Consider the following 17,718-nt stretch of genomic DNA (forward strand, 5'->3'; position numbering starts at 1 on the left):
TCCCTTTGCTTTTCTCTTCCGAGGGGGGAGGGGAAATCCCAAACTGGAGGGCACAGGTTTAGGGTGAGAGGGGAAAAATTTAAAAGGGTCCCAAGGGGCAACATTTTCACGTATAGGGTGGTGTGTGAACTGAATGAGCTGCCAGAGAAAATGGTGGAAGCTGGTACAAATGCAACATTTAAAAGACATCTGGATAGGTATATGAATAGGAAGATTTAGAGAGATATAGACAAAGTGCTGGCAAATGGGACTAGATTAATTTAGGCTATCTAGTCAACACATACTGAAGGGTTGTTTTTGTGCTATACAACTCAATGGCTCTGTTAGAAACAAAGCCCACTCACTTCAATAATTTCAGTCCGAGACAAGATCTGAATCAGTAGTGCCATTTATTTTACACTTGCAAGTGGGTGTAATGTCCAGTGCCTATAAGGTAGAGGACATACACACACCAAATTCAATTCATACACAACATTTATATGATTTGATGTCTGTTGTTTTACATCGCTCCCTCCCCTGTTTACATCGTCCACTTCCCTAAGACCGGCCCCCGTTACCCCTGTTTATCTCTTGCCTTATCCGGCCTTGTCTGTGACAAAATGCTTATTTCTGGCCTCACAAGGCCGTTTGACCTCATCCTGCTGTAGGTCATTGTTAGGCATATTCTTTCTTCATCATTATCTACCCCCTTCATCTGTGCCTTTCCCGAGGCCGTTCTGATCCCTATGACCCTTTTAATTGGGGTTTGTTCCTGTGTTTTTGTAAAAGTGGGAAGCACATGTTTATATCTACTGTTTGTACAGGCATATCTAGCTTAACTTCATCCCCTCACAACATCTTATCTATTTGTCCGTAATGTCTACCTTCTGACATACAGTTTTAGCTAATACAAAAACAAATATATATTTCCTCCACATCATTTCCATTCTTGTTGACTCAGCTCTTGGCTAAAACAATTACACACTGGTGTGAGTTCATTTTACTTTGTAAGATGGAATTGCAGAATTGCAGAAGTAACATTAATTTACCTATATCCCACAATTTCCCCCTTTTCTTTAATTACCATTTGTTATCTTCTGCATTTTTCTTTTAGGGGCACCTGTTTCATCAAGGCTGTTTCAATCAGTCTTTGGGTGAGCCCTCGTATACAGGGTATGATCATTTTTATTAATTGTTACCCACCAAAAGAGAGCTGACACAAAGCCTGCTGCAATCTGGTTACGAGCCTGGAATTCATCAGGTACCCCTAGGGACTCCTACCGAATCGAGATAAATCCTGTCATCGAAAGAAGTGTCTAACTGTAATCTCTTACCCCTTCCCTTTTTCCCTCCTATCTTTTCCTTCTCAAATGCCAGGGTAAATGGAATTGCCAATTGTACAATTGCACATATCCCTCTCCAATCCGGAGGCAGGGTGGGTCTCTATATTTTGCCTCCACACTCCCACCACAGATCCGCTCGGGGAACCTTCAGTGCTGAGTAGTTCCCTCCCTTCTCCATTTCGGTTACATTCTTAATTTCTGTACATAATTTCAGCTCCCCCCAAATCTTTCGACTGACTTGTACCCCGTCTACACACACGATGTGTGATTTCCAACTGCGGCAGAAAACAGGGGGGGATCTTTTACATCTTTCTTCTCCAAGGGAGGGAACATCAGTGATAGGGAGGTACAATTCCTATCATTCCATGCAGTCTCATCCTGGTACAGGGCTATCATACATTTCATGCCCTTCCTGTCTCGCTTCCACCCGAGCGGAAAGGGAACCACCTGGGCCACTGGCCGACCGGAGGCACATGCATAGCAATTGCTCTTGTTCAGACTTTTTACAATATACTTTACCCATTCAACCCAGGCATTTGCATCCCCGTACCCAGTTTCTATTTCAATGGTCTGTTTCAAGTCCTTTACCTCTATAAATTTTACTACTTTAGGATCAGCGGGAGGGGTGAAAGATTGTATCTTATTACCCAGTAGTTCTACCCGTTTTCCCTGTCCTACACTAATTCAAAAACAATAGCCCAAGAAATCCTTCCCATTTGCTTTCATTTCTATCCCAAACATTTCATTTCATTGTATCTCATAGGTGCCCCCCCCCACCAGGATTGTTTCGTGCCATGTGGTTTTCCTTATCGTTAGGTATATTGGGTTACACTTTTTATCAGGACAATCACGAGCTGGTCGGAAGGGGGCCCGGTGTACTGTGACGAGACCATTATACTAAGTACCATCCCCAAGGTCATCCCCATAGGACTTAAGATGTATCTCAGAGCTGCGGTACTGTCTCTGATTATCTACATCCCCACAATTTACTACGCTGCATACATCAGCGTCTATTAGTTGTGGATTATCAGACTTGGGGACCGTTAATAATACATATGAAAATGATATTTGACAAAATCCCAATACTAAAAGGGCTAGCATCATATCTCTAGCAGCATTCCCAGTATTCTAACCATCATGCTGAATATACAATCTTACAGAAATAATCCCGCGCTCGCGTCGCCACTGTATAATCAGTTACTCAAAGTCTCTTTAGTCTGAGTTTCAGCGAATCTTGCGTTGATTCGGCTGTCCAGACTTCTTCCTCAACTGGAGGGTCCACTGGCCCTTTGATCCGAGTGTAGTGAGTCCAGCCTTTCTCTGCTGTCCTTATCGCTGTTTCAGGGGTCAAAAGAGCCTGGTACGGCCCTTCCCAGTCCGACTGCAATTTAGTCTCTGTCCATGATTTTACTAAGATTCAATCGCCCGGCCGGATGGGATGAATGGTGCATTCAAGGGCTGGAGTCTGTGCCAATAAACTCTGTTTCCTGAGGAAAAACAAAGAGGAGGACAAGCCCAGTATGTACTTCTTTAAAAACAAATCTTTAGTTTCGGGACTTGGCAATTCTCCATTCGTTCCCAAGTAAGGTAATCCAAATAAGATTTCATAGGGGAATAGTTCCAAATCTTTCCTTGGGGCTGTTCGTACTCGCAAGAGAGCTATAGGTAAACATTTGGTCCAAGGGAGTCTGGTTTCTATTATCAATTTAGAGAGCTGTCGTTTGAGTGTTTGGTTCATTCTCTCAACCCTTCCCGATGATGGTGGGTGCCATGGAGTATGGAACTCCCAGGAAATTCCCAACCCTTTCATTACCCCCCCTCGTAACACTTTAGAGGTAAAGTGAGTTCCTTGGTCGGAATCAATATGGTTCACGAGCCCATATCGGGGAATTATGTGCTCCAATATTGTTTTAGACACTCCACTCGCAGTGGCGGTAGCTAGGGGGTATGCCTCAACCCAACCAGATAGATGATCTACTATGACTAGCTTATGTTTTAGTCTCCCTACCCTGGGGAGTTCAGTATAATCTACTTGTATACTCTGGAAAGGTCTCAGTTCTGGGTCTCTTCCTCCCGGGGTCTGTTTTCTCAAGACTTTCTTATTTACCTTTCTGCATATGATACATCCCTCACATATTTGTTTAGCAATTGTATATATTCCTTTACATCCATATTCCCTAAGCACCAAATCACACATTGCTTGTCCTCCCCAATGGCTGCCTTGGTGTAGGACAGCCATAATCTCTCGCATCATCATTTTGTTCAACATTTCTCTTCCATCAGGTAACCTCCAATGCCCGTCTGCTGTTTTTACAGCCCCTAAATCTCTCAATTCATTTTCTTCGCTTTCAGTAAATATAGGAGCTTCCCGAGGACCTGGGACAGTAGGTATTAGGGAATGAATCACCACTTCTTGTGGGTTCAGGGCTGCTTCCTTAGCCACTTCATTGGCTAATCTATTTCCCCTAACCTCTGGTTCATTTCCTTTCTGATGACCATTTACATGCACTACTGCTATTTCTCGGGGAAGTAATAGGGACTCCAAGACCCGTTTAATCAATTCTTCATGTACTAATTCCTTCCCCCACCTCTGGGTCAATACTCCCAAAACCGCTCCCTTATCCACGGAAGCAAAGAGGTGGAAAGGTTTATCTAGGAAAGGTAAGGCTAACACGGGGCATGGATCAGATCTCTTTTGCCTCATCATCCCAACTTAGACATTTTGGTTCCCCCTCTAATATTTTGAGATATAATTTCTTAATCTTCTGTGCATAGGAATCAATCCACAATCTGCAATAACCCGTGAGACCCAAAAATTTGTGTAACTCCCGTTTAGTGCTGGGCAGCGGCATTCCCACTATTCCCTCTATCCGTTCCGGGCTTATCTTTCGCTTTCCCTCACTAACTAAATGTCCCAAGTATTTCACTTCTCGCGCCACATATTGTAGTTTGTTTTTAGATACTCGCAGTCCCTGCTGACCCAGGAAATTCAATAATTTGTTAGTGGCTTCTACTACTCTTTCTCTTTTTTTTCCTGTTACTAAGAGGTCGTCTACATACTGCAACAGGGTAGTCCCCTTGGGGCTGCTAAATTTCTCCAATATTTGTTCTAACATCTGTCCAAATAAAATTCAGGGATTCCGTAAACCCCTGGGGAAGCACAGTACACCGGTATTGCTGTTTCTGTCTTGTCTTAGGGTCTTCCCACTCAAAGGCAAACAAATTCCTACCTTCCTCTGCCAAGGGACAAGCCCAAAAGGCATCCTTTAAATCTATCACACTAAACCATTTGTGGTCATGAGGGATCTCACTTAATAACGTAGAGGGGTTTGGCACCACTGGGTGCATGATCTGTACTATTCAATTTAATGTTCTCAAATCCTGCACCAATCGATCAGTTCCATCGGATTTCCGCACTGGTAGTATTGGGGTATTATAAGGAGATATACATGGCTCCAACAGTCCATCTCTAATCAATCCTTCAATTACTGGCTGCAGTCCTCGTTTACCTTCTATGGAAATGGGATATTGTCGCTCACAGAAAACGTCCCCTTTCCTTCTTTTAAAAATTTACTTCAAGGGGAGGGATCTGTAGTTTTCCACAATTCCCTTCTCTAGCCCATACAATAGGGTCTATCTCTCTCTCCACATCCTCTGTCAACATTGCCTTTTGTACAACTAATTCTTTTTCCTGAATTCCAATCTCCAGTCCTAAGAGGATAATTAAATCTTTCCCTAATAAGTTACTTCCTATATCAGGGATATACAACAGTTCCCCTGTGACCCTATCCTTAGGACCTTCTATCATCATAGGTTCAAATACTGGAACAGTAAATCCTTCCTCTTTTACCCCTAAAACAGTAATTGACCGTGTTGACATTCCTACTTTCTTTGGTTTAAAATTCAGCGATGACCGTGCTGCCCCCGTATCTACTAGGAAGACTACCTCTTCCCTACAGAGTCCCACCTTCAGGTTTATCAAGGGTTCCTGGTGGGTCCCCGGGGGCAAGAACCCCTGACACCCCTATTCTTCATCAAAATTCATAAGCGGAATTGCCCTCTCTTCCCTTTTCAGAGCAGGACATGCCTGCTTAAAGTGCCCTATCTTTCCACAATAATAGCATCCTGCCTGTGGAGACCTCCAGCTCTGCCCCTGTCGCTCGAACCCTCTATCAAACGCTCCCCCTTGTCCTCTCTGTCCGACATGCTGCCACCCACCGCTCCGGTTGCTCACTATTGGTTCCACTCTTTTCTTAACTACCTCATCAACCGCAGCTACCATCATTTTCACCTTCTGCTTCTGTCTCTCATCCTCTCTCTTTACAAACACTTTCTGTGCCTCTCTTAACAATTCATCTAACGGCTTTTCACTCCACCCATCTATTTGCTGTATCTTTCTCTGTATGTCTGGCCATTCCTTTGTCACAAAAATGTACTTTCAAAAGACCCTGTGCCACTGGGTTCTCAGGGTTCATTCCAGAATATTTCCACATTGAGTCTCTTAATCTCTGCCAAAAAAAAAGCTGAAGGAGTCTCATCTTTCTCCTGTCTAACTTCAAAGACTTTAGTCAAATTCTGTGACTTCGGAACTGCCTCTCTTATACCTTTTAGAATCAGGTCTTTCAATTCCCTCATTTCTTCTCTATGCTCCGGATTTTGATTTTCCCACTGGGGGTCTCTGAGGGGAAACTTCACCTCTCCCTGTCCAGCATCCCCATCTCCAATGGGGTGTTCCCTGTCCCATATTTTAATGGCTGCTCCCCATATAAGTCCCCTTTCTTCCCCAGTAAATAGTATGTTCAAAATAGACATTAACTCAGCCCACGTACACAGACCGGGCCCCAAAAATTGATCAGTTTGTTCAGACAACCCTACCGGATCCTCAACCAGGACCTTCATTTCTTTTTTAAATTTTCTGACCTCCCCACTGCTGAGGGGGACACTTACAAACCCAATCTCTTTGTCCCCTATTGGTACCTCCCGAAGGGGATAAGTCATTACGTTCTTCCCCTTTTTCTTTTTTTTAAAAGAAATATTGCAATATTTCTAGCTCCCCATAACTTCAAACACCAATTCATCAATTCATGCTTGACTAACTTTAAAGCCTGTTCCAAACATGTAAATATATTTATATATTTACATTCATTTATTCAGTATTTAATATTCAAAATGTAAAATGCATACAGTTCTCAATTTTGAAATCCACTGTAATCACCCAGTTTTAGTCCCTTAATTTAAATCCAAAATTAGTTTTCTTAAGTAGTGCTGACCAATCAATGCTCAATTACAATACTATAGGTCTTGAAATAATCAGAGCTGCCTTAAAATTATTTGTCTATTCAAGTTAAAAAAAAACTTCTAATGCATGAACAATGGCCGAAACCAAGGTCACAGATATTAACCATAGGATCTTGTTTTTACTACAATCTAATGTTGAACTGAAACTTCAACTGTCCTCTATAAATCGCTTTTATGTAAAGATAAAAGAGATTAGTTAGAAACTGATAGTAAGGCAGTCATGACCTGTCAGAAGAACAGGAGTTATCATTTTTTTTCATAATCTCTATAGAATCCTTAACCTTAAAAGAAATCATGTTAAGTTTCCATCGTAAAAATCAGATTCAAAACAGTCCCGGAACTCAAGCTCCAGGGAATAAAACGCAAACATTCAATCACCAACAAACAAATGTGCATTCAAACCAAATCACAAAGGGTTAAACTTTCTACCAGCTGTACAGCTCTCTTCATTCTCGCTCTCTCTCTCTCTCACTCATTGACAAATAAATTCAGATATTTACAAACCCAGTCTTTGTCCGACCTGAATTTTGGCCAGAAGAGGCGGGACGAAGAATGGATTCCTTAGTCCATATGAAGCAACAATATTTAATCATCTTTTTCCCCTGTACAAGTATTATTTTGCCAATTCCACAACATCCTCCCCAAAGGACTTTCTGGAGGTATGTTGTAAGGGACCCCGCCTCCAATTCCATTGCTTTTTCCTTCTTTTGTTCTCCCGGAGGCTTTTTCCTTACCCACGGCACAACCCATATTGAGTTCCTTCGTTAGTCCCTTATTAACTACTAAAACTCAATCCTGGCCACGAAGGCAATACTTAAAAGTCAGGTTTCTTACCTTGGTCTGTGCACAGAGTTGCCTGGCCCCTTTGTGCCGTATTGACTATCGAGCTCCTATCACTGTCTGATTCAGATGTCGCTCTGGTGGGATTCGTACCAGTCGCCCAAGGGAGCGGACCAAACCAGGACACGAGACCGCTCCTCAATGGGGAACAGGACGCGTCTTCCCAGTGTCCAAGGCCAGTCACTCCCCCCGGTGATGGAAGAAAATCCCGGACGAGCCCCCAATTGTGAGAAACAAAGCCCACTCACTTCAATAATTTCAGTCCGAGACACGATCTGAATCAGTAGTGCCATTTATTTTACACTTGCAAGTAGGTGTGATGTCCACTATCTACAAGGCAAGGGACATACACACCAAATTCAATTCATACACAACATTTATATGATTTGATGTCTATTGTTTTACACTGCTCCCTCCCCTGCTTTCATCGTCCACTTCCCTAAGACTGGCCCCCATTACCCCTGTTTATCTCTTGCCTTATCCGGCCTTGTCTGTGACAAAATGCTTATTCCTGGCCTCACAAGGCTGTTTGACCTCATCCTGCTGTAGGTCATTGTTGGGCATATTCTTTCTTCATCATTATCTACCCCCTTCATCTGTGCCTTACCCGAGGCCGTTCTGATCCCTATGACCCTTTTAATTGGGGTTTGTTCCTGTGTTTTTGTAAAAGTGGGAAGCACATGTTTATATCTACTGTTTGTACAGGCGTATCTAGCTTAACTTCATCCCCTCACAACATCTTATCTATTTGCCCATAATGTCTACCTTCTGACATACAGTTTTAGCTAATACAAAAACAATTATATATTTCCTCCACATCGTTTCCATTCTTGTTGACTCAGCTCTTGGCTAAAACAATTATACACTGGTGTGAGTTCATTTTACTTTGTAAGATGGAATTGCAGAATTGCAGAAGTAACATTAATTTACCTATATCCCACACCTCCCACACTCTCCTCCTCCCTCCACTCTCCTCCTCCCCCCACTCTCTTCCTCCCCTCACGCTCCTCCTCCCCCCACGCTCCTCCTCCCCCCCACTCTCCTCCTCCCCCCCACTCTGAAAAATGGCATCTTGTGTTATAAAATCTTATTTATCTCGAAGGTGCCTTGCAGCAAGTTGTGGGATTTACATATTCGTGATACCTGCAACACATTCTAAAAGATGAAAGATTACACAATCCAGGTTTGTTCAATAGATCATTTCAGTGGCACGACACTGTGATGATTTTTCATAAATTCTGTGCGTTATGTTCTTATCCTCCACAACCACATGATGAAGGAGCAGCGCTCCAAATGCTACTCTTTTCAAATAAACCTGTTGGACGATAACCTGGAGTTGTGTGATTTTTAACTTTGTGCAGGTTAAGGTGGATTGGCGATGCTCAATTACCCATAGTGGCACGGTTGTGTAGGTTCGGGTGGATTAGTCAGGGGGTGAATGTAGAGGAATGGGTGTGGGTGGGTTACCCTTTGGAGGGTCGGTGTAGACTCGTTGGGCCGAATTGCCTGTTTCCACACGATGGGGATTTGTTGAAGGGAAGGGATTTTCCCAACTGTGCAGGGCAGCGCCGGTCGTCTGGAGCGGGCGTAATGCGGATCAGTCTGACACCGACCATAGCAGGCGCAGTGAGTACCAACTGGATGCCGTCCATCCGGAGCAGGCGCAGTGAGGGCCAGCCGGGTGCCGTCCGTCTGGAGCAGGCGCAGTGAGGGCCAGCCGATACCGCCCATCCGGAGCAGGCGCAGTGAGGGCCAGCCGGGTGCCGTCCGTCCGCAGCAGGCGCAGCGAGGGCCAGCCGGATGCCGTCCCTCCGGAGCAGGCATAATGCAGGTCAGTGGGACGCCGGCGTCTGGAGCAGGCGCAGTGCGGGGGCTGGGTGTTGGCCTAGGTCCGCCCTTGTGAATCATTATTGATGTCACAACGCGGAAGTGGCCCTGTCAGTTTCAGAGTGAAACTCTTTCCGTCTGGGCAACTCTTCATCCTGGGAGCGAGAGAGAGAAGGGAGGGACACTTATTCACTTTAGCAACTGGAGTGAATCCAGGGAGGGAGCAAACTCAGCTATGAATCTTCATTACCTGGGTGAGTGAAGATGGAAGTATAGGATGGAGTTGTTTTCCCTAGCGCGGCAGAGTCTGAGGGGTGACCTTATCGACTTGTATAAAATCATCAGTAGTATGGATCGGGTAAATAGACAAGGTCTTTTACCTGGGATAGGGGAGTCCAGGACAAGATAGTAACAAGATTTAGGGTGAGGGTGAGGGTGGGTGGGGTGGGCATTTAAAAGCATCCGAAGGGGCAAATTTATCACGCAGAGCCTGGTGCATGTTTGGAATGAGCTGCCAGAGGAAGTGATGGAGGTTGGTACAATTACAGCATGTAAAAGATATCTGGATGGGTGTATGAATAGAAACGGTTCAGAAGCATATGGGCCAAGTGCTGGCAAATGCAAATAGATTAATTTAGGGTATCTGGAAGACTTTGGCTGAAGGGTCTGTTTCTGTGCTGTATATCTCTATGACTCTGTCTTTCCACTAATGTTTGTCACATCTGTATGTTCAGTTTCTCTCTGGTGTCAGTGTTAATGCCTTGATGTCTCATTTTGTTCCCCTCTTCCTAGGGGCATTAACCATTTTGTGTCTGGTTGTTCCTCAAGAAGCTGCATGGCAGGTTCACCCTGAATTAACATTTTTGTTTGCTTCCCAAAATCAGACCTGCTCGCTCTCAGCAGCATCCCAATGTCGTGGAAGATATTAACTTTCAGGTGGAGTCATCCAAACTTCAAAGAGATGTCAGTCTTGATATTTTTGCTTTTCTGCCCCTGTAAGATCCTGAATCAATACCTTCAGGAGAATTAGTTAGAATGGAGTGAGAACAGAGAGAGAGAGTGGGATGGTGCTTTCAATTTTGTGGAATATTCTGCAGAAAGTAGAATTGCTTGTTCTGAGTTTCTATTCTGGACAGACAGTGATGACATTTGTAATCTCTTTTTACAGAGTATTTGAAGATGGAAGTTTCAAATCAACAGATGAAGGGCTTATGCCCAAAACATCAACTCTCCTACTCCTCAGATGCTGCCTGAACTGATGTGCTTTTCCAGCACACTTCTCGACTCACTGTACAGCATCTGCAATCCTCACTTTGACATCAATAGCTGACAGTCACTCAATCCATCAGGACCTCAGCAATTTTCAACTTAGATTCTGTGAGAAGGAGCAAAGCTTTTTGGTTCCTGTTTCAATACATTTTCAGCATCAGTGGGATTGGATGAGAGACCCTACTGTTGAACTGCACTGAGTGTGGAGCCTGGAAGAGTGATACGGCCTGGAACGAGGAATTCACAGTGGGGAGAGGCTATACACGTATTTGTGAGCAGCTGAAGCTTTGGCCATGGAGAATGCCGAGGAATCTCACCCTGTAGAGAAACCGTGGAAGTGTGGTGACTGTGGAAAAGGCTTCCGTGTCCCGTCTGCCCTGGAGATTCATCAGCGCAGTCACACCAGGGAGAGGCCATTCTCCTGCGCTGAGTGCAGCAAGGGTTTTACTCAGGCTTCTACCCTGCTGAGGCACCAGCAGGTCCACACGGGGGAGAGGCCATTCTCCTGCCCTGAGTGCAGGAAGGGCTTTACCCAGGCAGCCTCCGTGCTGAGGCACCAGCGGCGCCACACGGGGGAGAGGCCCTTCAGGTGTCCCGAGTGTGGGAAGGGCTTTACCCGGGTCTCCATCCTGCTGACCCACCAGCGGGTCCACACAGGAGAGAGGCCATTCCCCTGCCCCGAATGCGGGAAGGCCTTCAGCAATTCCTCCCATCTTCTGACCCACCGGCGTGTCCACACGCGGGAGAGGCCCTTCAGCTGTCCCGAGTGTGGGAAGGGATTCAGTCAAGTGGGCACCTTGCGGAAGCACCAGCTGCTCCACACTGGGGAGAGGCCCTTCAGCTGCCCCGAGTGCTGGAAAGCTTTCAGCGATTCCTCTGCCCTGCTGAGGCATCAGCTGGTCCACACGGGGGAGTGGCCTTTCAGGTGCCCCGAGTGCGGGAAGGGCTTTAGCGATTCCTCCAATCTCCAGACCCACCGGCGGATCCACACAGGGGAGAGGCCCTTCAGGTGTCCTGAGTGTGGGAAGGCCTTCAGCGATTCCTCTAATCTCCAGACCCACCGGCGAGTCCACACGGGGGAGAGGCCCTTCAGTTGCCTTGAGTGCGGGAAGGCCTTCACCTGCTCCTCCCTCCTGCGGAGACACCAGCGAGTTCATTTGCCATCGCAGGAGGTTGAAGGAATGACGGCCTAGTGCCATTATCAACTGGACTAACAACCCAGTTGCGGCGAATCCTGCTGCGGAAGAAGACGGAAATGGAATTCGGTCAGAAACCTGGAGTTCAGTATTTAACGATGAAACCACTTTTGGGGGCGAAGAAAACCCCCATCTGACTGACTCATGTCCTTTTTAGGGAAGGAAACTGTTGTTTTTTTTTATTTTTGTTTTTTTTTAACCCACCCCCCCCCCCCCCCCACACACACACACACACACACACACACACAACCGCCTAACTGTGGTAGTGCTTATTTTTCCCCAGCACCCATGGTGTGTGTGGGCAGGTGTGAGACACAGTGAAAGACACAAAGTGCACGAATCTTTATTCAATTTCCACCACCAGGAAGATAGGAAAACACCCGAGTGGCCAGTGACAAGCACTGCCCTTCACATCAAAGGGCAATGCTGTGTGATCAAACAGTGAAGGGGAGGGCAGGGACTAAATCAAAATAGAGTTGGAGGGAGAAATAATGCACTCCACTCCCTGCGGCACCCACCTCTCCCTGAACGACTCCAGAGTGTTGGTGGACACCGTGTGCTCCTTCTCCAAGGACACCCGGGCTCTAACGTAACCCCGGAAGAGGGGCAAGCAGTCGGCCCTAACGACCCCCTCCACGGCCCGCTGCCTGGACCTGTTGATGGCCAGTTTGGCCAGGCCCAGGAGCAGACCTACGAGGAGGTCTTCGGACCTGCCCTCCCTCCTCCGTACCGGGTGCCCGAAGATCAGGAGCGTGGGACTGAAGTGCAGCCAAAAGCAGAGGAGAAGGTTTTTAAGAAAATCAAAAAGGGAGTGCAAACGCCCACACCCAATATATACATGGTCCACGGACTCCACAGTGCCACAGAACAAGCAGTTGGGCTGGGAGTCCGTGAACCACCGCAATCTACGGTTGCAGGGGACTACAAGGAAACTGTTGTTAGGGGAAAGGATTCACTCAGTTGTCCCAGCTGCATTGTTTCCCTGATCTGGCCTATGCATGACTGACTCCAGACCTACAGCAGTGTGGTTGTCTACACGGCTCCCCCCACCCATACACAGGGAGAAACTTACTTGGATACAGGGTATGGGTTGAAATTATTGAGTGAAGCAATACTTTCTATGGGTTAAGGCTGTACCAAGGATCCAGTTACAAAGGGACAACTAGATGCTAACCAATAGCAAAGAAAGTGGAGGGAGTGTGTGGGTTTTGACCTTGAGCTGTTTAAAAAAAATCAGTTACTTTTTTCTATGCCATTTTGCTAGGGGGATCTGAAGCTGCAACAAAGTTCAGTCACAATAAAGGTTGCCTGAACTTACCGTTGGGCTCAGACTCACGTTGAAAGCTGTGAGCTCCAAGTAGTTTTTGTTTTAAAGCTGCTCATTTCTTTCAGCTTCCTGCACTAAGTTTCCAATGTCATGTATCAGATGGAGCAATGAATGAGGAGCTTGTATCATTAGAAATTGTAAATTTTTCAGGAGTGCAGGTGCTGCATCATTTCAGGGAGGTGTGGGATGTGTTCGCTAGAAACTGTTTTGAGGAGCCGATCTTGGACTGGGGTGGATAAAGTTAAAAATCACGCAACACCAGGTTATAGTCCAACACATTTATTTGGAATCACGAGCTTTCGGAGTGCTGCTCCTTCATCAGGTAGCTGTGGAGCAGGATCAAAGCACACAGATTTTAAAGCAAAATATCACAGTGTCATGCAACTGATAGGATATATTGAACAAACCTAGATTGCTGTTAAGTCTTTCATCTTTTCGAATGGGTTGCAGGTTTCCTTAATGTATAAATCTCAGAATTTCTTTTAAGTTACAATCTCATGATGACTTAAGGTTTTATAAAAATAAGTGAATTCTCAGCTCAGACAATGCATGGCAGGTGTGAGGTTTGAGTCTGTCTGTATCTCATCTTGAATCAGACTGGTTTCATTTCTAAAGTAGGAATTTATAAAATACTACATGGATTGACTGCCTGCATTAACTGTCTGCAGATTGTGTGCTTTGTTGAGCGAAATTGCATGTATCTGCAAATGTAATTCTACAAATGCAAATTCACCCCATAGATTTTATATATATGTGTGTATGTGTGTGTATGCATGTGACCTCGTGCATCAGAGTGCGCGTACCATGCTTCGTAAAGTGTGGGTGTGTTGGAGTATAAGCCTCAGGAGTTGAGAGTGTTGGGGTGTGTGTTTGAGAGGTATGGATAAAAGCAAGAGCTTGCATTTTGCTAAAACAAAGAAGTACAGGACTTGTACAGTTAATGGGAGAGCCCTGAGTTGTATTGTAGAACAGAGAGATCTGAGGGTGTTGAGGTACATAGTAGTTTGAAAGTTGCATCATTGGTAGACTGGGTGGTTAAGAAGGCATTTAGCACACGTGCCTTCATTGTTCACACCATTGAGTATAGGAGTTGGGACATAATGTTGAGTTTATACAGGATGATGGTGAGGCTACTATTGGAGTACTGAGTACAGTTTGTCCTGATATACGAAGAATACTATTGGAGAGGGTTCGGAAAAGATTTGCCTGGACTGGAGGGTTTGAGTTAAAAGGAGAGGCTGAGACTTCTTTCACTAGAGCAGAGGAGGTTGAGGGGTGACCTTATTGAGATATATAAAATCATGAGAGGTGTAGTAAAGTGATTAGCAAAAATAGCGAGGCGCACATATTGATATGTCGATCTATGGGGGGTGGGGGGAGGGGAGGTGTGTGTGTGTGTGTGGTGGTGGTGGTCATTGTGGCTCTATCTTTTTTTCTCCCATTGGCCTTTGGACAGTTAGAAACTGTCAGTAACTTCATCTCCACAGAGTCTACTACGCGTGCTCCTCAGTGTCAGCAAAAACACCGCACATGCTTGTAGCTGTCCGCAAAAACGGAGCTACATTGTTTTGATGGACCAATGAGGAGTACGGGAGGACCGGTAGGAGATTAGTCTTCTTGTTAAACACAGCCTCTCTATTGTCTGAAGGTGGACCATTAGCTTCTCAAGCGGCTGCTGCTGCTGCTTCTCTCTATGAATGAAGATTGAGATTCACCACAGACTGGAACTTCCTCTGTCCAACATCTGTGAGCACAGCGATCTCTCTTCTCTCCCCCCTCTTCCATTCTCTTTTTTTCAAGCTGTGGTTCAATTTTTGACTTGAAGCAATTAAAAGCAAAGGGAGGGAATCCAGGGAGGGGACAGACTGGAAAAGTTGGTCCAGGTCTGTGTCTCAATTGGCAAACACATGGCAAATGCGTTACCTCAGTGTGAAGTTATCGCCGGTGTTGTGGAAAAAGAAAACGGCACAAAGCATTGCTTAAATGATCATATATTGGGATGTGGAATAAGTCAGGATGGCAGAAGCTGGAGATCAGAGTCAAAAAATGTGGCGCTGGCAGCACAGCAGGAAAGACAGCATCCGAGGAGCAGGAGAGTTGATGTTTCGGGCACAAGCCCTTCATCAGGAATGCTGTGTGGATGGACAAAGAGGTCTCAGCGTTTTTTCACACCAGGAGAAATTGAGGTCTGCAGATGCTGGAGATCAGAGTTGAGAGTGTTGCTGGAAAAGCTGATTTTGGGCTGATTCTCCTGCTTCTCGGATGCTGCCTGACCTGCTGTGCTTTTCCAGCAACATGTTCTTCCATACCAATCAATGCCAGTTGTCAGACAGGTGCAGCAAGCAATGCGCAAGGCAAGCGGTATATTAGCAAGAGGAATTGAGTCCAGAAGTGGGGATGTCTTCCTGCAGTTATGGGGTCACTGAATACATTCAAGGCTGAGTTCATCTGATATTTTAAACAACAATGAATTGGATGGGTATTGGGGAAGACAAGAAAATGGTTGTGAAGACCAGTACAGAGGAGTTAGAGTCAAACAACACAGAAACAGACCCTTATCCGAGGATGGATGTGGTGTCCCTACATTGGACAAATCGGCAGAAAACTAGCCACTAGGATATATGAACATCAACTAGCCACAAAAAGACATCACCCACTATCCCTAGTATCCTTACATATGCATGAGGAAGGACATCACTTCGACTGGCATCCATCCCAGGACAAGCCAAACCAAGACACGCACGAGAATTCCTAGAAGCATCACATTCCAACCAGAATTCTATCAGCAAATACATTGACTTGGATCCCATTTACACCCCCCTGAAAAAGAACAGGAAATGACATCGCCATACGAAATGATGCCACCACAGGAAATGGCATCGCTGACCCAAAGAAACCCAAACATCTAAATAGAAAGTGAGCTACACCACTGGTGCTTCATCTGGAGGCTCACTGCAGATGTTACCTAGTACAGTGAGGAAATTGAACCTTCCAGCTCAGCGAGCAAACCTACATCCAGAACCTCACCCTGAGCTACAAACCTTCTCAAAACTCACCAGTTTCATGGTCCATTCTGGTTTCTGAGATTCTTCATATTGATGGATCCACTCCAATTAAACACTGGGAAGGATGAAGCTACTGCTTTCCAGTTTTTGCATCCATCTTCATTCCTGAGCTACTGCCTCCATCTCCCTCTCCCTTATAACTCTCAGATTCAGCCAGGCTGTTCATAACTTGCTGCATTGGATTCTGAGAGGAGCTTCTGACCTGTGCCAGCTAAATGCCTCCTGTATCCGCCTCTGTCATCTCATTCGAGCCTGTCCCATTCTCAAAGTAGCTTTTGCTGCTGGAATCATCTTTGGTCCCTTCCTTACCTCCAGGCTTGACTACTTCAATGATGCAATCAATAATTTTACACATTTGCCCTTCTGTAAACTTGAAATCATCTAAGACTTTGCTCTTGTTTCATGGCAACAATTCTCATTCCTCTGTGGCTCATGTGTCCACTGACCTGTGCTGGTGCCCATTCAATCAACAACCAAATTTTTTAATTCTTATTTTAGTCTTCAAATCTCTCCAATGGTTTCTCCCACCTTTATCTTTGTAATCTCTGTCTGTTGAGATGAGTGTGCTGCTTCAGTAGAGAGTGTCTTTGAACAGAACTTGCAGGTAATGGTCTCCCATGTAACTGCTGCTCTTGACCTTCTTCACGGTGGTAGTTTGAAAGGAGCTATCTAAAGAGTTTTGACTTTCCAAACATCCTGATATTGCTTCCTTGATAATTGATTCTAACAACTTCCCATTAACAGCTATTGAACTAACTGGTCTGCAATTTCTCACATATTGCCTCTCTCCCTTTTTGAATACAGGTGTTACATTAGTATTTTCCCATTCCAGTGGATTCAAAAGATATCAGAGCAGAAATGAGGCCATTCGGCCCAGCAAGTCTGCTCCTTCATCCAATCATGGCTGAAGTCAACTCCTTTCTAGCGCTTTCTCTTCGTAACCTTGACAATCAAGAATCTACCTATCTCAGTCTTCAATAAACTCAATGAATCTTTCTTAGGTCCAAGGAATTTTTGAATATTGTAACTAACGTATCCACTTCCTTTAGTACATGAGAATGTGGGCCATTAGGCCCAGGGGACCTGTCCACCCTCAATCCTGATAGTGTACCTATCGACGTTGATTGTTTCAGTTCTACCCTTTCTACAGCCTCTGACTTGCCTGTTCCAATAGGGATAGTATTGCTGTCCTCCAATGTGAAAGCAGAGGAAAGTTTTGATTTAGCATCTCTGCTATTTTAGTGTTCCCCATTAACTCAGCGGTATTACCTTCCAACGGACCAACATTTACTTCAGCGATTTTGTTCCCTTCAGCAAACCAATAGAAGCTCTTGCTATTCTTTTTGATATTTTGTGCTGGGTTTATTTCGCAATTTAACTTACCTATTTTTATTGATTTTATTCGTATCCATTTGTTTATGTCTGAAAGTTTCTCAATGCTTCAGCCTTCCAGAGGTCTGGAATAACATTTCTGAAAATTGAAAGAAAATACGTTCAAACTTAAAAGAAACCCACCTTTCAAGTGGCTGAGGGCGGGGAAAACGATCGCCCCGCCCCCATTGTCTTCGAATTCT

The 17,718-nt window shown here is 45.1% G+C and overlaps 1 protein-coding gene across 1 annotated transcript; it reads left to right on the forward strand.

Moving 5' to 3' along the window:
• Positions 1-9,390: 9,390 nt before the first annotated feature.
• On the forward strand, positions 9,391-11,951 carry LOC140460672 (uncharacterized). Its single transcript, XM_072555304.1, has 2 exons — positions 9,391-9,541; positions 10,456-11,951. Exon 2 carries the CDS (start codon positions 10,850-10,852, stop codon positions 11,747-11,749), a length of 900 nt encoding a protein of 299 aa, XP_072411405.1. The 5' UTR covers positions 9,391-9,541; positions 10,456-10,849; the 3' UTR covers positions 11,750-11,951.
• The last annotated feature ends 5,767 nt before the right edge of the window (positions 11,952-17,718 follow it).

This window comes from Chiloscyllium punctatum, chromosome 36 (assembly GCF_047496795.1).
Source record: "Chiloscyllium punctatum isolate Juve2018m chromosome 36, sChiPun1.3, whole genome shotgun sequence".
NCBI lineage: Eukaryota > Metazoa > Chordata > Chondrichthyes > Orectolobiformes > Hemiscylliidae > Chiloscyllium > Chiloscyllium punctatum.

Excerpts from the sequence above, each read along its gene's own strand:
- LOC140460672 (XM_072555304.1), top strand. The coding sequence starts at position 10,850 with ATGGAGAATGCCGAGGAATCTCACCCTGTAGAGAAACCGTGGAAGTGT.